Raw genomic sequence first — 21,417 nt, 5'->3', positions numbered from 1 at the left:
CAATGTGGAGGGCCACTTTTAGTCCCCTGTCTCCTATCTTAATTTCAGAGATTCCCCTAGCCAAAAGGGAGAAGGGAAAGGTGCTACTCTGTCAGCCAAGGTTCTAACCCTGTCAGTTTTCTGCTATTGTGTATAGGACATTAAACAGACAGTATTGTTGACTAAATCCAGGTAGCCTTTTTAGGAGAAGATCATGACAAAAATGCTATTTATTCTCTGTCTATATGCAGGAGAAGGGTGTCTCAGGCTAGACTGTTTATAGAACAGACATCCCAGGGGGATATCATGATGTCTGTAGGGAGCTTTGCTAGGTCTGAGCCAAGCTCTCTGATTAGTCAAATGCAGAACTTTCAAGCTTTGCCCTGATGAGGTCTCATATGCCTTTCTTGGCCAGTTCTATGGATCTTATGTCCAGCCCTGAAACCAGGAACCTGCTGCCCCACTGGAGAGAAGGTTCCCAGCATGGCTGATGTCCCTACCTTGGTTATATTTCAGGAAAGAAGAGACAGTCCAGTCACAGTACTTTAGGGCACCATTACAGCAGAGGCATGAAGGCCTCTGGGTTCCTTGCCTTCACTTGGAGGAATCTTGTTTGGCTGCTACCTCCTTACCTGCCCTCACTTAGCTCTTAGTCATTGATGGTGGCCCTCTCATTCCTTACTTCAGGGTAAGGAGATGAAGGAGGTGAAGGAAGAGAGTGCTGACGAGCGGCTGAGACGGCGAGCATATGAGAGAGGTTGCCAAAGGCTCAAGAAACGAATCGAAGGTCTGGCTGCTACCTCCTTTTTCTTTCCCGATAACAGATGCTAGAGGAGCTCCAGGGGCCACCACCTTTTGGGAGGGACTTTTTACCTCTTCCCTCCTTTTCCCCCATCTCCATAGTCCTGTGTCCCCCTGTAGCATCCCTCCCATCAGGAATCTGGGAGTTGGGGAGTCTTTCTGGACCTGTGCCCAGCAGGGCTAGCTCAACTTATAGTTAGGGATGACCACTCTAGGAGGGGTAGGGGTCTTCTGCTGCCAGTGCCCTCTGTTCCTGCCTGCGGCTTGACTTAGGCCATCTGAACTGATGGTCTCTTTGCCCTTTTTAGTGGTTGAAGACCTCCAGGTTCAGATCCTGAAATTGCTGTTGAATAATAAAGATCATAATGGGGTAAGTGGGCTTGCATGAGGGAGAATATCAGTACTGGGAAGGGACTCTGGGGCATAGAGTATAAAATATCAGAGACTTCAGTACCCAGGATGGGAAGACCAAACCCTAAGAGAGGGAGGAGGGCAAGTTTATATACCTTGGTAAAGACAAATCCTAGAAGTTATTCAAGGAGCAGCCTAACTGAGCCTTACATGGGATATGCAGTTGGGCCCAAGTTTATAGGAAGGAACGCCTCATATACTTCTGGGGTTAGGTAGTAAGTGGGCCAAAGACTGGAGACCATCGATTCCCCTTCCCTGGCTGCTTCTTGCTGCCAGTCCAGCTCTGCTTCTCTCCCAGGGTGAAGCTTCCAGGTACATTTTCCTGAACAAGTTTCGAAAGTTCCTGCAAGAGAATGCCAGCAGTCGAGGGGTGAGTGGTTTGTTCAGGAACAGGGGAGTGCCTGCCCAGGGATTTCTGTGGGAGGGCCCTCCCACTCTTAGGTCTGGCCCTGGGAACCAGCCAAAGGACATTTTGGGCAGCTCTGGCTATTGCCTGGGCCCAGAAGAAACATACCTGGCAAGAGCTGGTTCCCTGGGGACATTGAAGAGGCTAGAGGGAGGGAGATGCTAGGGTTCAACTTTAATGTTAAATTAAATTTTAAAAAAATGTTAAATGTGGCCAACAGAGACTTCATAACAAATCAAATTTCTTATACACACTGAAATTTGCAAAGTACTTTCCTTGCAACTCAAGATAGGCAGTACAAGTGGTTTTATCCTCTTTATTAATGAGGAAACCAAGGGTCAAAGAGTTTGAGATGATTTGCTCAATGTTACACAGTAAATGGTAAAGTTGAGATTCAAATACAGAGTGTTCCCCTAACTCCAGAACTGGTTCTCATTTCACTTTACCCACCATAGGCTTGAGAACTAGCTAACTGCCCTCCTCATCTCTCCTCCCCTGCCTTCCTCTTCCCTACTCATTCCTGCCTTCCTCTTTGGTGTCCTTCTTAGGAGGCTATCATCAGAAGAGAAAGTAGTTCATGGATTGCCCTAGACCCAGAGTAGAAAATTTTTAAAATTCATAACTTAATAAATAAAATGAGCATTTCCCTATATAAAGTGGAAAAGAAAAAGAAAATTGTACCTAACACTGTGAATCTCTATTATGTAGAGCCTGCTTTTCCCTTTAAGTATATAATAAATTCAACATATAATTTTCAAAGCTGTTCTGCTTGTCCGTGTTTCCTTCTGGCCTGGAAGGGACCTCAGAGGTCATCTAGTACAATCTCCTCATTTTACAAATAAAGAAACTGAGTCTCTGGATTGCATAGGAAATTAGGGACAGAAGTCATCTGACTTCAGTCTTCTTGCTTCCCCCTACCCCATGCTGCTTCTGATTGCAGAGCAGAACTGAGTTTTAAGGGGAGAGGCCTGCAGTGAGTAGCAGCCCTTCCTCTTCCCAAGAGCCTTGTGGGCCTGGCCACCAGCTAGAGGCTGCTGAACTTGCTGAGGCCAGGGCCCAGAAACATGCACTTAGGCAGGAACTAGGCTTTAGGGGGATATTAAAATTCTAATTGTGAACCAGAAGTCATAGTCTAGTCTACCCTCCTCATCTGATGTCCAGAGATGGTAGTGATTTGCCCATGCTCATGGAGCTAATAAAGCAGTATGATTGGGGGAATAGAGAGCCAGTCTTGGAGCCAGGATGGCCTGGGTTCAAATCCTGCCTCATATACACCCGGGATGAATTAGTCATTTACCTGCTCAGTGCTTTAGTGAATGCTTTAGTGCTCTAGTGCTCTTTAAGATTATAAGTTACAGGGAAAGTGGCCAGCTGTGTGGGTAGAGAGACATCTCACCAGGAAGGTTCTCATACTAGAAATCAGTGTTAGTCCCTCTCCCTGTCCCTAATAAGTGGCATAACTGACTTTCAGTCCCATGTTGTGATCCAGTCTGGAGGTAGCTCTTTCTGACATTCCTTGCTGCTGGGCACTCCTGGTTTTAGCCTTGTTTTGATGGCCTGTCAGGCAAATTAGGGATGAAACTAGACTTGGGGTCCAGAGGAACTTGTCATTAAAACCTACTCTTGAAACTTACACAGCTTTCTAATCATGGTCAAAATGTTGAGTCTTTATTAACCTGTTTCTTCATCTGAACAATGGGAATAATAACAGTAGGAACCTTCATAAGGTTGTCATGAGGATCAAAAAAATAATATGTGTAAAGTACTTTGTAAACATCAAAGCACTATAAAAAAGTCAGCAATTATGATCATTATAAATTAGGGTGAAGTCATGCTCCCTGGATAACCCTAGGATAAATCCTGTAGGTCTGACCTTTGTTTGTGACATCAGGATCTTCCCCATGGGCCCTGCCTATTATGTGCCACATTAGTGGGAGAGAACAGAGACCTGCATGGGAACTAGCTTTTTGTTTGCCATAAAAATCTGCACCACAAAAGTTTCATTCTTCCTTTGGAATCTGGGTTATTATTATTAATATTCTGGTTACAAATTAAGACGTCTCACTTTTGGGATAACCTAGGTGAGCTGGGATGAATCATTCTGATCTTAAGGTAATAGGAATACCCTATGCACCTGTACAATGCAGTGTAAGAAACATTTATTAGGTGCCTATTATATTATTAGATGCCTAATATAATGTATTATATACAATTTATTTCTTAGTTCTAAGAGAGATCAAGTATAGATAATACATGGTCCTTACCTTCATGAAATTTATAACATAGTAGGGTGATAAGAAAGAAACAGATAACCATAATATGCAATAATACATTTTTAAAACACCCTTATTTTCTGCCTTAGTAACAACTCTAAGTCAGAAGAGCAAGGTCTAAACAAATAGAGTTAAATGACTTGCTTAAAGTCACACAGCTAAGAAGTGATTGAGGCTAGATTTGAACTCAGGTCCTCCCAACTCCAGGTTTGACTGTCCACTGTGCCACCTAGCTGCCCCAATAATCCATGTTAAATGCTTTAGAAGAGAGTAAACAAAATTCTATGTAAGGTCCATGGGAGGATGGTTATAAGCAGCCAGGGTGAAGATGGAATTAACAGAAGGTTTCTTAGAAGCATTTGAATAAGTCTTCAGAAATCAGGTAGGAATTAAATGGGTAAAGAGGAAGAGGGAGGGAGGGTGGGCATTCTTGGCGTGAGGAGAGTACATTGTGCACTCAGGGACAGAGTAGTCTAGTTTCACTGGACCATAAAAAGCTTTGAGGGGAATTACATAAATTGAAACTAAAAAGATATTGGGGAGAAGAGATACATTTAAAGAGCTATAGGATTTGATCATTCAATGAGTGGAGCCCCCAACACACTAGGCCTTCAGGAGGTGGTCTTATTGCTGAGAGTAGGTCTGGGATTAGAAGAATGAGTTACTGAGAAAGCCCAGATGGGCAAATCCAAAATGTCACTTGTGTGTATATTTTCAGTGGTCCAGTAGGACAGATGTGGAAGTTTAGGACTAATCTGGGAGAGGGTAGATTTATTTTATAGGAATTTTTAATTACCACCCCCTGTTTCTTTATCTATACAATGAGAATAATAATTTTGTAGTTATTCATTTGTTCTAGTCATCTCTGACTCTTTGTGACCTCATTTGGAATTCTCTTGGCATGAATACTGGAATAGTTTGCCATTTCCTTCTTAAGCTCATTTGACAGATGAACTGAAGCAAACAGGGTTAAGAGACTTGCCCAGGATCACCCAGCTAGTATGTGTCTGAGGCCAAATTTGAAGTCAGGAAAATCTGTTTTCCTGACTTCAGGCCTGGCACTCTTACCCACTGTGCTGCCTAGCTGCCAAGGAATAATAATAACTGTTGTGTTATTTCTAAATCTCTATATTTTTTTCTCCCTTGTAAATAAACGCTAAAGAATACCTTTGGGGCTCTAATGTTGATAGAGATCGATAAACGTTAATTGCCTATAACACGCCAGGCACTGAGCTTGGTGCTGGGGATTAAGACAAAAACAAAATGGGTCATGCCCTTGAGGAGCTTACATCCAATCAGGGGAAACAATGTGCACATGTATAAATAAATAAGAAAAGAATTAGAAAGGAAAAGAAGGAAGTAAATGCTAAGAAAAGGAACCCAGAAATACTGGGAGTAGGACAGGTTCTATGCACCAGGCTTCTGAACCAGGGAGCCAAGAAGCCCCAGGTAGTTTGAGGCCTGGTTGAGATTTCAGGGATCAGGAAAATTTAATAAGAGAATTTAAGTGTAAAAACTATAGGGTCAAAGGCAAAGTCCCCTGAACCGGTTCTAAACAGAGGAGTGAGTCTTGGGAAACTAACTGTGGGTCAGATCCTGGCATCCTTCACACCTCTTGTCTTCCCTACTTGTAGCAGGGTCTCCATGAGAGCAGATATTTATCTCAGCCCCAGGGCAGGGCTTTATCATTCTTGCTTTCCTTTCCTTTTGCCCTTTGGCCATGCCAATAGGAGGGGCTGGACCAGCCTTAGTATTGCTGTCCACCTGACCAAGGCAGGTCTTGGGAGAGATAGGCAGCTTGTGAGAAGTGTGTCCTAAAGAACTTAGGATTGCTGATAAAAGGGAGCATGTTAGCCAGAGCTGTTCTTGTGAAGCACTAGAACTGGTTGCAAGCTATTCTCTTCTTTGATTCTCTTTAGAACCTGACTGTTCTCTGCCCACCGGAGTACATGGTGTGTTTTCTGCATCGGCTGATCACGGCTTTGAGATACTACTGGGATGAATACAAGGCTTCAAATGCAACAGCAGCATATAGTGAAGGTAAGCTGACAGGGAGCCTGAACCTTCTGATCCAAGTTGTGTTGTAGGATCACCGAGAGTTATTTTTTCCAGGGAAATAGATAATTTAGAATCTGCACTTGGCACCTTTTTTTTTTTTTTAAATAACCCTTACCATCTGTGTTAGAATCAATTATTGGTTATTGGTTACAAGGCATAAGAGCAGTAAGGGCTAGGCAATGGGGGTTAAGTGACTTGCCCAGAGTCACACAACTAATAAATGTCTTCAGTCAAATTTGAACCCAGGATCTCCTATCTCCAGGCCTGACTCTCTATCCACTGAGTCACCTAGGTGCCTGTAAGACCTAGCAACCTATGAACTGGGTCATTGAGTTTAGTGCCCTTTTTCAGATCCAGCTAAGACTTTCAGAGCCTTTTCCTCTTTCCTTCTGATCTGCCTGATCCCTCAAATGGAAGGTCATCAAGTGAGGATCTTCAAAGAAAAGGGACAGGCTGAGAACTAAGTAGTTGCATTTATTACTTTAATCTCCCAGATTGCCAATGACCCTCCATCTCCATCAGGCTGCTTCTTCTTCCCTTTTCCTGGTACTGTGCTGTGTCCCTTTCCCAGCCTCTCACTTGGCATATGCTTGGAAAGGGTACATTAAATCTAATTGTCTGGGGCAGCTAGGTGACTCATTGGACTGAGAACCAGGCCCAGAGATGGGAGGACTTGCATTCAAATCTGGCCTCAAATACTTCTTGGCCTATTTTGCCCAGCTCTTACCACTCTTCTGCCTTAGAACTATTACATAGTATTGACTCTAAGACAAAAGATAAAAATTTTTTAAAAATCTAATTGTCTGATCCTAATGGTTAGGAAGTGACCTTTGAGGGGCAGGATGGAAAACAGAAGAAAAATAATCCTTGTGCTTTCTGAATTCTGAATTCAGTTCAGCAAACATTTATTCAAATAAGTACTGAATTGTTGCTTTTTTGATTATCTAGATTTTTATTTTTTTCCAGGTCATTACTTTATTGAGTTTAATTTCGTGTTGTGTACGTTAACACTTCATGGGCCCATTGTGGGTAGAGAGGGCTGTTTTGCCCAGAGTGGTCAGATTTTCTAGTTCACCTTTCTGTATAGTAAAAAGAATTCCTCTCCCCTCACCTTCCCTTCATTCCTCTGTCCCCCTCTCTCTTCCTCTCTATCTCACCCCTTCCACAAACACACAGAACAAAACAAAAAAGTTCTAAAATCTCAAATTAAGAATTTCTTAACTGCATAATCCCCAAGGGTCCTTCTAGTCTAAATTCTACGAACCTATGCCCTCTCAATTCTCTTGTCCCAGAACTCACACATTTTTCCCTGCTCACACTCTGAGGTTGAGTGTTATATGTCATCTCTGCAGTAATGAATGGAATATAGTTCCCTCTGTGAGAATTTAACACTTTCCTGTACCCTTTTCTTTGGCCCCCCCAAGATTAAGTTTGGATTTTTTAAAAAGGTACATTTGAATATTAAGTTTGAAGTCACTCCCTGATTGGGTTAATTTGTAACTTGCCCCTAACCTCTGCCTGAATCAAGATAGTGGATAAAGGGGGGCAACTAGGTGGTTCAGTGGATTGAGAGCCAGGCCCAGAGCCAGGAGGTCCTGGGTTAAAATCTGACCTCAGACACTTCCTAGCTGTGTGACCCTGGGCAAGTCACTTGACCCTCATTGTCTAGCCCTTACAACTCTTCTGCCTTGGAACCAATATTCAGTACGATTCTAAGACAGAAGTAAGAGTTTTAGAAATAATAATTATAATAAAAATTAGTGGAGGAGGAGAGGAGCAGACATGTTGGGGGCCACACTAAAGATCTTGAATTTGCAAGACCCATTTCTTTCCTAGAGTGAGGTCAGAGCCCTCCAATTGGAGGGACTTTGAAAGGGATGTCACTAAGAGCATAAATTTGAGTCATGAGAAGAAGTGGGGACTTTTTTTCCTGGAAATCCAGAGGGAAAAGAACTTCATAGGTCCTGGTGCTTCGCTCTTAGCTGTAATATAGGAATATAGCATCCAATATTAGCTTCCTGACTGTTTACAGCTTTACCAACCGACATTACAGATTCAGCATTAAACCCTCATTACATAGCCCAGCTCTTAGAGAAGGCTTATTAAGGGAATGATCAGTACCACATGGCTAGAGGCCTTTTCTTTTCTCTGGCCTGCTTTTTATTATTTAATAAATATTTATAATATAAGAAACAGTCTCCAGAGAATTTTCATTTTAACACCCCCAATATGTCAATTCTTTTGTTAATTCAGCAAATATTTACAGATTCATAAAAATGTCAGAGATGAAAGGGACCTTAGAGAGCTTCTAGGCCAGCCTCTTCATTTTACAGAGCAGAAAACTGGCCCAGAGAAACTAAGGCCATAGAAAGAGTGAACTGCAAAGCTACTGGTATAAGAACCTAAGTCTCCTGACTTCTGGTTGAATGCTATATCATGCTGTAGCCTCTTGGCTAGTTTAAAACACAGTTACAGGCTATTTCCTCACACTTTCTCAAATGTCTTTTTTTTTAACCCATACTTTTTCTCCTAGTAACAAGTCTAAGACAGAAGGGCAAGGGCTAGACAAATAGAAGTAAATGACTTGCCCAGGGTCACACAGCTAGGAAGTATCTGAGGATGGATTTGAATCCAGTTGCTCCTGACTCTAGGCCTGGTGCTCTAGTGCACTGAGCTATCTAGCTGCCCCTTCAGGCATCTTTTTCCCCCCTCCTTTAAACCCTTCTCTTCTTGATTCCAAGGCAGAAGAGTGGTAAGGGCTAAGCTATGGGGGTTAAGTGACTTGCCCATGGCCACACAGGTAGGAGAGTGAGACCAGATTTGAATCCCAAACTTCCCATTTCTTAAACCCTGGTTCTCAATCCACTAAGCCAACTAGCTGCCTCTTCTTCCCCTCCAGGCATCTTTTTAATCATGTTACTTCCATTTCAGGGCCCTGTAATCACTAAAATTCTGTCACTGTAAATTGTAGTCATGATCATCAGCTTTTAACATTCTCTTCTCAGTGGCTCTTGCTCTTAATTGCTTTTATTCCTGAAGTCTCCATGCTTATACTCAGAGTTTGCTACTGTTGTGGCCATTTGAGGCCTCTAAGGTGTTAAATAGAGGCTTCTGGCTATTCTTCCCTCCAATAGGACCTTCTTGGCTTTCCAAGAGATACAGTAACATCAATTTTCTTGAATGAAATAGAGGGACTATTTCACTACCATCAAAAGGTCTGCTTGGGCTCTGCTTTTCCTGGTCTCTCTTAAGGATTAGGAAGCACTTCTCAGCAATTTATCTGCTGCTTTTATTCTAAAAGCTGCCAAAAAAAAAAGCTAGGAAGTATTTCCTAGCAATTATAGATATATCCCAAAGTGGAGTGAGCTGTCTTGTGAGGTAGTGAGTTCCCCATCAGCCTAAGTCTTTTGGTAGAGGTCAGATATGCCCTTCTTGAGAATGTTGTAGAGATCTTTATAAAGGTACAGGTTGAATTAGTTGCCCTTCGAGGTCCCTTTTTGCTATGAGGTTCTGTCAAAACATAATGCCCACTGGAGATAGTCTTTATTGCTCACAGACCAGGAAAAAAAAAGTGGTTTTGGAGGGTGTATTTCTGGGTTCAAATTTGTGCCTAATAAAAAAGACTTGAGAGCCCTCCTGGGATTACATATTCTCTAACCTGCTCTTCTTTCTTAGTTAGAGTTTGCTTCTAGTTGCATTCCTCAGTTGCCCTAAACACTCAGGTATCCTTTTTGGATATCTCTCACCTTAACCTCAGATTATTCCCACCATCTACTGTAAAGGTTAAAAATTAAAGATTGAACTAAATGTATAAAAATGTGGTCACCAAAAATATATTACTCAAGTCAGGATGACTTTTTTTATGGTAGTTTATTTATAAAAGGAGAAAGAGTGAAAGTAAGGAAATGAGAAAGAATAGATAATTACTCTGGCCAGGTCTGAACCAGGCAGGGTTTCAGAGGCCCCAGCAAAGAGGGGCCCAGAGGTAAATTTAAAAAAGGTTCTAGCCACAAGGCCTCCTCCAAGACGAAGGGTCTCTCTGGAGGCTAATACCTCCAGAAAAGCCAGGAAAAGGAGTCAACCTTTTTCACTCATTCATGTGGTAGTTCTAAGGGAAAGTCCAAGAGCAGTCCAAGGTCCCAACTCAGAGCTTCTTCAAGGTTAAGTTCGAAGATGAAAGAGCTGGTCACAGGAAGTTTCTCCCATTTTTAAAGACCATTCCTTTTGTCACTTCCTGTGCCTTCTTTCTACTTTATGTGAGCCAACTGCAACTTTAGCTTTGCTTAGTATTACCCAGGGGGCAATCAGTGGGTTTCTGATTTGTCATCCACTATAGCACAAGTGAGTCACAGATCTCCCCATACTTAAGGATGAGTGTGGTATATACACTTCTGATGATTAAATCTAAAAGTGGGCAAGAGGAGAGTTAATCCCATCCTCACAATCCCTCCTGTGATCCTTTGGAAGACTAGTCTCCCCAGTGGGTCATTTGACATAATCATCTTGTACCCCTAAAAATCTAATTACAGATACATACAATATTGCACCTTCTAAGAGGAAACTATAGTAGTTAGAGATAAGAGGGAAATAGAAGAGAGAGAAAGCAAAACCAATGTTTGCTAGGTGCATTGACAAAAAGCCAATTAGGGGGCAGTCCCCTTTGGCATAAGAGTGTACATTCAGAATAACTGTGTTCAACCCCCTTCAGTTAAATCAATTATACCCTAAAGTTTATTCTGGATCTTCTGATGTGGTGTAGGTTTCTGCAGGCATCTTTCTTTTTTTTTCCTTTTTTTTTTTTAAACCCTTGTACTTTGGTGTATTGTCTCATAGGTGGAAGATTGGTAAGGGTGGGCAATGGGGGTCAAGTGACTTGCCCAGGGTCACACAGCTGAGAAGTGGCTGAGGCCGGGTTTGAACCTAGGACCTCCCTTCTCTAGGCCTGACTCTCACTCCACTGAGCTACCCAGCTGCCCCTTAGGCATCTTTCTTTAAACAGTTCATTTTCTGGATTCAAGGAATTGGCAAGCTTCTTTTCCTGAAATTTTTCTCAAACAAAATTTTAAATTGTGGATTTTATGAAATTATATACACTACCACCCCCTCTTCTCCTACCCACATGTTCCTGAATGGAACTGGAAGAAGTCACACAACCTTTAAAAATTAAACTATAAATTAATATTATATAACATCAACTGGGCCCCTCACTATAGCAAGTCAATCTTTTTATTCCTCCCTAATTAATTCCCTATCATACTCCCCACAGCAGTTATTCTAAACTTTCTCTTCTGTCCTCAAGTATTTGACACCACCACCTCCTTTTTCTCCAACTCCTTCTCCTTACTCAGTTGAGGATGTTACCTCATAATTTACTGAGAAAATTGAGGTCATTTACTGAGAGCTCCTTCCCCTCCCTTTCTTTCAGAACTCCTTAGTATCTTTCATGTTCTTTTTTCCTCAAGCCTCTGATTATAAGATGTCTCTTCTCTGTACCAGGGGCAAGATTTTTATGTGTGCCCTTACTCTCTCTCTCTGCCTCTGCCTCTGCCTCTGCCTCTGTCTCTCTTCCCCTCCTTCCTTCCCTCCATGCTTCCCTTCCTCTCTCCTTTCCCCATTCTCCAACCCCATCTTCCTTCCCTTCTCTCTTTCTCCCCTAGCTGTTGATTCTTTCCCTGTTGCTTTTAAATATGCTCAGGTCTTCCTGATCCTTAAAAAACTTTTACCAGATCATACCATCCCCTCAAATTATTTCTCTTCCTTTTCTCAGGCAAACTTTTAATAAAAAATCTACCCGCACTCATTGCTTCCATTTCTCCTGCAAGCATTCCTTGGCTCTTTGCAGACTAGCTTTTGACCTCATCACTCAACTGAAACTCTTTCCAAAGTTACCAATGACCTTTTTTTTTTTTTTTAAACTCTTACCTTCTGTCTTAGAATCAGTACTGTGTATTGTATAAGGGCTAGGCAATAGGGGTTAAGTGATTTGCCCAGAGTCACACAGCCAGGAAGTGGCTGAGGCCAGATTTGAATGCAGGACCTCCTATCTTAAGACCTGGCTCTCTATCCACTGAGCCACCTAACTATCCCCAACAATCTTTTGTTTCCCAAACCTGTCAGTCTTTTCTCAGCCCTAATTCTTGCCCTTTCTGCTACATTGAATGTTGTTAGCCATCCTCTTTCCCTGAATCCTCTCTTTTCTCTGGGTTTCTAATAGGGTTCTAATCCTATCTCTGCTGCCTATTGCCCATGTAATTTTAGGCAACATCTTTAACCTCTCTTGAACTCATAGTTCTCATCTGCAAAATGACTCGTTGGTGTAGATGGCCTCTGAGATCTCTTTCATTTGGAGATCTGTGATTTTATGTTATTTTATATCTACCCTTTGTCTTCTCCTGAGCTCCATTTCAGTGTTACCAGCTGCTTAGGAGACACTTCACCCAGCTTTTGGCCCTACCCTTCCTACTAGCATCATTCAAACAAAACATAGCAGGTATTTTACTTATGAAAAATGACTCTCTTGTCCTGGGACCAGAGAAGGCATTAATAACACACATTAATAACATTAATAATTTCTTTTATAAAGAAAATGTTAAAAAGATGGACTTAACAATGAAGAGTTTGGGGAGCAGTATTTACCTTCAGGCAATGATTGTGCAAATTAAATGGTTTTTATGTGTGTATAAAATAAAAGACAATAAGAGAATTGTTCCACTTTCTCCAGTGATCAGTGTTACTTCAGATTAATCTACTATTTGAAGTGAATCAAGTAGAGGACTTGGAAACTAAGAAGTGGGTTCAGATGCTCCTTCTCACTAGTTGGATGACCTGTGTAAGTCATGGAATCTCTCTGAGTCTATTTCCTCACCTGGAAAATGAGGAGGCTGAACTAGATAGACTCTAGGATATCTTCCAACTCTAAATCTATGATCCTATCAATCAAGCAGTAAATACTTATGAAGGGCCTGTTATGGGCCAGACACTGGCCTAAGCCCAGGGATTACAAAAAGAGGCAAAAGACAGCTCCTGCTTTCAAGAAACTTACAGACTCATGGGGGAGACAACAGGTGAACAATCTCAAGACAGGATAAATAGGAAGTAATCAAAGGAGGGAAGATACTAGAATTAAGAGGGGTTAAGGAAGGTGTCCTATAGAAGGTAAGATTTTAATTGTTACTTAAAGGAAGTGGGGGAGGTCAATAGTCAGAGTAGAAGGAAAAAAACATTCTAGACATGGAAGACAGCCAGAAAAAAATACCTAGAATCAAGAGATGGAGTTTCTTGTTTATGGAACACCCAGAAGGCAGGCCAGTGTCACTGGATCAGAGAGAATTTGGTTTGGAGTGAGGAGTAAGAAGACTGGAAGTGTAGGAGGAGGCTAGGTTATGAAGGGCTTTGAATGCTGAACAGCATTTTGTATTTTCTCCTGGAAATAACAGGGAGCCACTGGAGTTTTTTGAGGGGGGCGACATGATCCAACCTTGCTTTAGGAATATCATGGCTAAGGATAGATTGGAGTGAGGAGAGACTTGAGGCAGCCAGACTCAGCAGCAGCTATTGCAGTAATCCTACCCTGAGGTGATGAGGGCCTGCATCAGGATGGTCTCAGTGACCAAGGAGAGAAGGGACCATACTCAAGAGATGCCGCAGAAATGAAATCCACAGGCCTCAGCAACAGATTGGATATGGGTGGTGAGAAATAATGAGGAGACTAGGATGACTCCTAGTTTGAGAGTCTGAGGGTCTGGGAGGTGTTGCTTTCTCCAGCAATAGGGAAGATAGGAATGGGGAAGGTTTAAGGGGGAAATAATGAGTTTTCTGTTTTGAACATATTGAGTTTAAGATGTCCACTGAGCTTACAGTTCAAGAGTCTACAATGTAGTTGGAGGGGTAAAATTGAAAGTCAGCAGAGAGACTGACTGGCACAGGCAGGAAAGAGGTAGATTGGGGTCATTAAATCTGTGGGATCTGATGAGGTCACCAACTGAAGTAGGATAGAGGGAGAAGGGAAGAGGGCTCAGGACAGAACCCTGAGGGACACTTCTGGTTAAGGTTTATGTCTGGAGGAGAAGCCAGCAAAGGAGACAGAGAAGAAAGAGTCAGATAGGAGGAAAACTAGGAAAGAGTGATAGTCTGAAAACCTAGAGAGAAGAGACTATCAAGTCAAAAACTGCAGGGAATGAGGATTGAGAAGTTTTCAAACTCAGCATGTTCAAAATAGAACTCTGTCTTTTCCCCCAAACCTGCCCCTCTTACAAACTTACCTGTTGCCATCAAATGTATCACCATTTCCCCAGTCACCCAAGGTTCATAACCTTGCTGTTATCTTTGACTCCTCATTCTTCCTTATCTTACATATCCAATCACTTACCTTCTTCTCTTTTCTTTTTCCACAACATTACCTGCATTGGACTCTTCTTAGTTCCAGCCCAAAGCATTTTAAGTCAGATCTAATCATGTTACTCAGTCAACTCCAGTTGACTCCCTATTACTTCTAGGATAAAATTTAACTTCTCTGTTTAACTTTTAAAGCCCTTCACAACTTGGCCCCAACTTATCTTTTCAGCCTCAGTGGACATTCTTCCCCCTCCCACAATCTTCAGTCCATCCAAACTGTCTTTCTGCCTGTTCCTCAGATCCAGCCCTCTATCCTCTCTCTGTCTTTGTAGTGACTATTCTCCAAACCCATAGAATCCCTCACTTCCTTCAAGGTGGAGTCCAAGTTCTACCTTCTGCATGAAGGTGGAAGAGTCTAGGATGGTCAGTACCCACCATGAATAGAGCCTTATCTCTCTAACCTACCTGGCATGTAATTAGCCTGTATTTCCTTGTATTTAGTCTCTTCATATTTATTTTATAAAGTTTTAGTGTAATTTTTAGCTTTAATATATTTAAATTGCACTGAGACTTGATGGGAATACTCATCATATTTCTATATAAATACATATGTGCATATATTTTATATATTATGCATACACACACATATACTTATTTTCTCCTTTTAGGATGAAGGACCCTTAAGAATAGTGATTGTTCCATTATTTGTTTTTCTATATCCCCGGCACCTAGCATAGTGCCTACTATTATCTATGCACGTTATTGATTGTATTCCCCATCCTGTGACAAAGAGGATGCTAGCTTTAGAGCTTAAAGGGACCTGAGAGATCACCTATCCCAACTTCCTCACTTTTACTGATGAGGAAACTGAGGCTTGGAAAGTTTAGGTGACTTGCTGAAAAGTATGGAAATTGAATACGGCAAAGCCAGGATCTGAACTCAGGACTTCTGATACATATCTAGCACCCTTTCCACTACCCTCTATTAATTCCCCTAATGACAAAGCCAATAGAGAACTAAGGGATCAGTCCTGGAGTAGAACCCTGAAGTTCTCTCTTCCTTTGTATGAAGGTAGAAACCCATATATCAGGATGACTTTCAGAATCTTGCCTTGTTGACCTGAGAAAGGATATCCAAATTCTCTCTTGACAAGATACTCTTACTCTTTCTGCAGAAGCCTATGTCCCCCCACAACTCTTCTATAATGGGAAAGTGGATTACTTTGATCTACAGCGACTAGGGGGCCTCCTGTCTCATCTTAAGAAAACCCTCAAAGGTATGTTTGTCTGAGACCTTATAGGGCACATCTGAGCAGGCAGGGCCCACCAGAGCTACTGGTCATCCCTTGGAACCAGCATGGATTCATCAAGAACTAGTCATACCACGTCAACCTTATTTTCTTTCTTGGACAGTACTGCTTTGAAGATCAGGAGAATCCTCTAGACATTGTCAAATGAAATTCAGGCATAGTCTGTCATGCTTGTGAGTAAGCTGGAGACATGTAAAAAGGATAGTATGATTTTAATTTATTTTTTAAATTAATTAATTTTTTAAAAACCCTTACCTTCCATCTTAGAATCAATACTGTGTATTGGTTCCAAGGCAGAAGAGTGGTAAGGACTAGGCAATGGGAATTAAGTGACTTGCCCAGGGTCACACAGCTAGGAAGTGTTTTGAGGCCAGACTTGAACCCAGGACCTCCCGTCTCTAGATCTGGCTCTCAATCCACTGAGCTACCCAGCTGCCCCCGATAGCATGGTTTTAAAATGGATTTGGGTGGATCACCCCAAAGAGAGGTTGTGAAGCAATCATGATAACAAAGAGGTAGTCTCCAGTGGAGTAATCCAAGGCTTTGACATTTGCTATTCCATTCACTTTTCTCAGTAACATCGATGACGGCTTAACAAACATGATTATTAAATTTTTGAGCGGCATTAAATTAGGAAAGGACTTCTGAGTCATGTGAGCAACAAGATGGTGGGCTAGACATTTCCTCTGATCCCTATGATTTCTCAGACCTTTCTAAAACAGAAGTCATGCACCAAAGTCATAAACTGGGAGGGATAACCAGTGTTACATGCTTGAATGAAAACCCAGAAAGATTTTAACAGGCCAGCAGGATGCTCTGAATAAAAGATGACAAAATTTCCAGATAGCAAATTGAAAGTCCTGCACTTGGGTTAAAATCCCTACCTATACAGCTTTAAGGCAAGAGAGACATGATTTGACAACAATTCAGTGAAAAGACCCAGGGGTTTTTGTGGTTGTAACCTCAATATGCGTCAGTAGTGTAACATAACAGCCAAAAATAAATACTATACTATCTGAGACTGTGTTAAGAGGCCTGATCTCTAAAATCCAGATGATGATAGGCCCTGGTCTGGGGGACTGTTCCATTCAGGGCCCCACACTTATGTTGATAAACTAGAGTGTGTCCAGAAGAAGGTGGTCAGGGCCATGTGTGGATTGTTTAAAGAGATGGAGAATGTTTAACCTAGAGGAAATTTAGGGAAAACATATTTACTAAGAAAAACACCCTAATAAATAGAGTTATCCAAAAGTTGGATGGATTTCTTTGTGAAGTAGTGAATTTCCCATCACTGGAGGTCTTCAGGTAGCATCTCTGTGACCACTTTTTGGAAATTCCATAGAAGAGATTCCTGTTCAGATAGGCATTGGATGGATGACCTCTGAGGTCTCCTTCAGCACTGTAATCCTGGTCTTTGTCATGGTGTGGAAGGGCAAAGGATGGAGAGAGAGTTTAAATTCTGGAGGGGCCTGTGACTTTAAATGGTGGAGTGTAGCTTACAGGAGAATACTCTTCTTCAGTAGACTCCAGGTAATTAATGCAGAGTGAATTTTCCTGGCTTTTTAGGTCAGGCTTCACATGCAGGCTTATAGTTGGCCCTTCTAAGGGAAGTTCTTAAAGGACAAAATCCAAAGCCAGATATCCCTATTTCTGAATGCTGCATGTGGATGTGCCACCTTCATGGCCCCTGGTTTCCCCAGGCTCCTTCATTCCTGATTCCCAGACTACTTTTCACACTCTGTCCATGTTGTGCAGGCCCCTTTGCAGCAGAGGGAGCCAGAGAATCTTGTTTAGTCTACAGATTGGGAGTGGAATGTGTTTCCTGATTGAGGTTTCTTGGCGTCAATGATACTCTACATTTGTACGGGCTTTTAATTCTTTTTTAAGCCCTTGAACATCTGTTATCTCATTAGGTCTTCTCAACAGTCTCAGGAGTCAGGCAAAACAGTCCAGTTCAACAAATCTGCACAGGCTCAGCAGTTAGTGCCTGGGCTTTGAAGATAAACTGACCAATAAGCCCTATCTCTGCCCTTGGGCTCTTATGAACCAGGGCCCTGGGGCAGAATGGAGGCACCAAAGACACCCACAACTGAGTAATTGTAGCCCCAGACTCTCCTTATGCCCAGGCTTTTGCTCTTTCTGCCACATCCCTGGGCACGGAGTCACTTTTGCTCTTTTTTCATATGTTTATTCACATAAATGTTGTTTTCCTCCTTGCTCCCCCACCCCATCCCTCAGAATACAGTACTGCTTTATTTTAAACTCTTGTCCATCTACAGACCTGAACTCTCCACAGAGCCACCTAGCTGCCCCTAGGGACTTTTTTCTGTTATATTTGTAGCCCAGTGCCTAGACTAGTGCCAGGCACATAGGAAGTTATTTATTTGATTTATTTGGTTTGATTTGAATTGCTCAGCTGGGGGCGAAGTCTGTAGAGTTTGGAGAAGACTCTCCCTGCTCTGGTGAAGCTTATGATCTGTTGGGGATAATACACAAATATAGATAGCTGGAGCTGTAACACACTGCTAATAATATAAGATAAGGACATTGGAGAGGCACAAACAAAAGTACTCTCAGTCACTTGCTTCCCTTTAAATGCAACCTTTTTTCTTGACGGCTGGGCATTAGAAGAAACTCTGTACCTCTCCCAGTGCTCTAACATCAGTGGGGCTCAGGCAGACCTCTTAAGTAGGCTGCCACACCCTCTGGGGACCTTGGACAGCTCTTCCAGAGCTCTGTGTACCTTAGGACCAGTGTCAGGCTTTGCTGCCCACCATCCCAAAGGCAGAGCCCAACCCCCACCCCCATGCCCTTTCTCCCAGACGACCTGGCATCAAAGGCAAACATCTTGATCGACCCTTCAGAGCTGCAAGCCATCACCATGGATGACCTTGATGAGGATGAGGAGTCAGCTACATCAACTGCACAGGTGACCCTTCCCTAAGAACTTTTTCTTTCCTTCTCTTTGGGCCTCTCATATCCCCCTGGCTATCCCCAAAGTATTTTTCTATTCTAGGTATCTTAGGTCACCTCCAGGTAGACTTCTCCCAGGCAACCCAGTTTGGACTCCCGCAGTAGGGGCTTAGATGCAGAGCAACTCTTGTGGAGATGACATCACTTCCCACCCCTGCTTTGGGGGCGGGGGGTACAAAGTATCCCTTCTGAATTTCTCCTCTTCCCTAGGCTCAGACCTATGGAGTTCTTGAAGACTCACATGAAAACAGAACCTACTTGGCCTTCTTTAGGATAGTGTTCATTCTCTCCCATTTATTTCCCAAGGAACAAGAGTTCTACCTTACAGTTATCAGAGTTTAATTGTTTATAAAACACATCTGTAGCCATTATCTTCTTTTATCTTCTCACTGTCCCTGTTAGGTATGCAGGTCAGGGCACTCATTTATTCATTCAACAAGTACCCAATAAATTCTTGCTGTGCAGGATGCTGGAGATAGTGTCAAGTTCTCCTGGTCCTTGCCTTCATAACTAAATTGGAAGATAAGTCTCAGAGAGATGTTTTGTCTGAGGTTTTTCCACCTTATAAGTGCCAAGGCTGGTGAAAGAACATGTGTCTTCTCCTAGTTTAGTGTTCTTTCTGACCCTAAAGCACCACAGTTACCTCACTGACTTGAGACTCTTAGTCAAGCTCTGCCTGGTGGTTATTTCAGGGGAAGGGGACACAGGAATACTGGAAGGCCTCAGTGTGTGATTGGTCTCTCTTCTTCCTCAGCGCCCTGTGGCTGCTCTAGCTATTGGAGGAGCCCTGGCCAGGCCCAGTTGGCTCAGCTCCCCAACATTGAGCCGAGCCAACCGCTTTCTCAGCACAGCAGCTGTGAGCCTCATGAACCCCCGGAGGCCTTTGGGCACCATGGAAAAAGTGAAAATCCGAACGCTGAACGTGGAGCAGAGAACAGAGGAGGATAGTATGTAATGGGGCTTAGGGGCTGCTCTGAGTAACTGCTGGACAGTTCAAGTCAGCAGGATTCAGCAGACATCCTTTAAAGGTCTACGAAGTACTTAGTCTTGGGGATACACAACTGGAAACTACAGTCATTGCAATCTTTTGGTGCTATTCTACATGAATAAGTAGATAATACAAGGTAGGGTATGCTAGAGCAAAGAAGAGATATAGAGAAAGAGGTAGAAGGAAATTTCAGATGTGAAGAATCACTTTCTTTTTTTTCTTTTTTTTTCTTTTTTTTTCAAACCCTTACCTTCCAGCTTAGAATCAATACTGTGTGTTGGTTCCAAGGCTTAAAAGGAGTAAGGGTTAGGTAGTAGGGATTAAGTGACTTGCCCAGGGTCACACAGGTAGGAAGTGTCTGAAGCCAGACTTGAATTTAGGGCCTCCTGTCTCTAGGCCTGACTCTCCATCTAGTGAGCACCCTGGAGCACCTAAGATTCACTTTCAGTTATGAGGATCAAGGAAGACACTTGATTTGAGTTTTGAAGGGAGAATAGGTTCAATAGGGGGAGGTTAGGAAGAGCTTGTCTTAAGCACATTCAGGGGACAGCCTCTGTGAATGCCTCAAAAGGAGGAGATGGCATACTACATTTGGGGAACAGTGAGGGGTGTAGTTTTCTAAAATGTAGAATTCTTGAAGGACAGTGGAGTAAAATAAGGCTCCAAAGGTTGATTGGAATCCAAGAGTCTTATTATATTCCAGGTTCAAGCATTGATTTTGTTTTTTTTATCTTGTAGTCAGTAGGGATTCACAGAAGGTTTGTGAATAGGGAAGTGACATAGTTGAATTTATACTAGAAAATTTATTTTGGAAGCTGTGTGAAGAGAAAGACCAGAGAGTGCTGAGATTAGAAGTGGATAAGAACTGGTGTGACAGCAAAGGACATTAATTGGGAAAATTCCCCTATACCCAGGGTAGCAAATCCCATTGTGGTTATGGTCCCTGCCCAAAGAGGGTTTGGAGTTTGACAGAACCAGTCTCAAAGGACCCTGATGACTCTTACTAAGATCCAACCTTTTTCTCTGGAAGGAAGAGTTCTGTTGTCCAGATATCAGGGAATATGGCCGCCAATTAGATATCTTTGTTCATTATGGAGCAGTTAGAGTGGTCAATTGCTTTCTGGGCTTCCTCCCATGCTAATGTTGAGGTCTGCCTTAGTAGTTGAAGCAGCCATAGCAGGCCCCTGTCATGTCAGTTGGCTCTGGAATCCTAGAAGTGACGCTGCTTCCTCTGACATTTGTATTGTGTCAGGATAAGGAGCCAATGACTCCAGAAGGGACAGAGGGTCATTGGGAGGCTCTTATCTTTAAGGGCTTGGATTGAAGCCCAGGCAGACCTCAGCCAGATATTCTGTCCCCTCAGACCCTACCCTAGCCCTACTCTGACTTCGGGTGACCACTAATGGCTGCATGTGGGTTCGGGAAGAGCACCTTCAGGAGTGAGGAGATGAAATGAGGAAATTGATGCTTTAAAAATAGCTCTCCCTGATGCTTTTGCCCAGATCTGACCTTGTGAAAGTACTCTACCCTGGGCTTTCCCTGCCAGTCCTTGTAGGACTCTACAGGCTCAGCAGGGAATTACAGAACTTCCAAATTAGAAAAGACTTTAGAAATCATATATATATCAATCTATGTGAGCAGGAATATCCCCTCTGAAGCATCTCTGACATCGTCCCCTTGAGAGTGTCCAATAATCCTGAACTGAATTGCTTTCCTTTTGGGAACAATTTTAATTGTGAAGAAGTTTTTCATTGTATTGCACTTTGCCTCTGCAGTTACAACTCATTACTCTTGTTTTACCCTCTGTGGACAATTAGATTAGATCTATTCATTCTTCCACATCACAGCTTTCAAATATATGTTTGTGATTATGTATCACTCTTCC

At 42.6% G+C, this 21,417-nt stretch overlaps 1 protein-coding gene across 1 annotated transcript in view; it reads left to right on the top strand.

Moving 5' to 3' along the window:
- The window catches only part of RNF123 (ring finger protein 123), a 112,376-nt gene that overhangs the window by 30,460 nt on the left and 60,499 nt on the right, over positions 1-21,417 (top strand). Inside the window, exons 16-22 of the mRNA XM_044677720.1 lie at positions 667-766; positions 1,089-1,150; positions 1,490-1,561; positions 5,790-5,910; positions 15,437-15,538; positions 18,394-18,500; positions 19,299-19,491. Coding sequence (XP_044533655.1) covers positions 667-766; positions 1,089-1,150; positions 1,490-1,561; positions 5,790-5,910; positions 15,437-15,538; positions 18,394-18,500; positions 19,299-19,491 — 757 coding nt within the window. The remainder of the gene's footprint in view (positions 1-666; positions 767-1,088; positions 1,151-1,489; positions 1,562-5,789; positions 5,911-15,436; positions 15,539-18,393; positions 18,501-19,298; positions 19,492-21,417) is intronic.

The sequence above is a fragment of the Gracilinanus agilis genome, chromosome 1, assembly GCF_016433145.1.
Source record: "Gracilinanus agilis isolate LMUSP501 chromosome 1, AgileGrace, whole genome shotgun sequence".
NCBI lineage: Eukaryota > Metazoa > Chordata > Mammalia > Didelphimorphia > Didelphidae > Gracilinanus > Gracilinanus agilis.
Note: the sequence above shows the minus strand (reverse complement) of the source record. Positions and strands in the feature narration are given on the sequence as shown.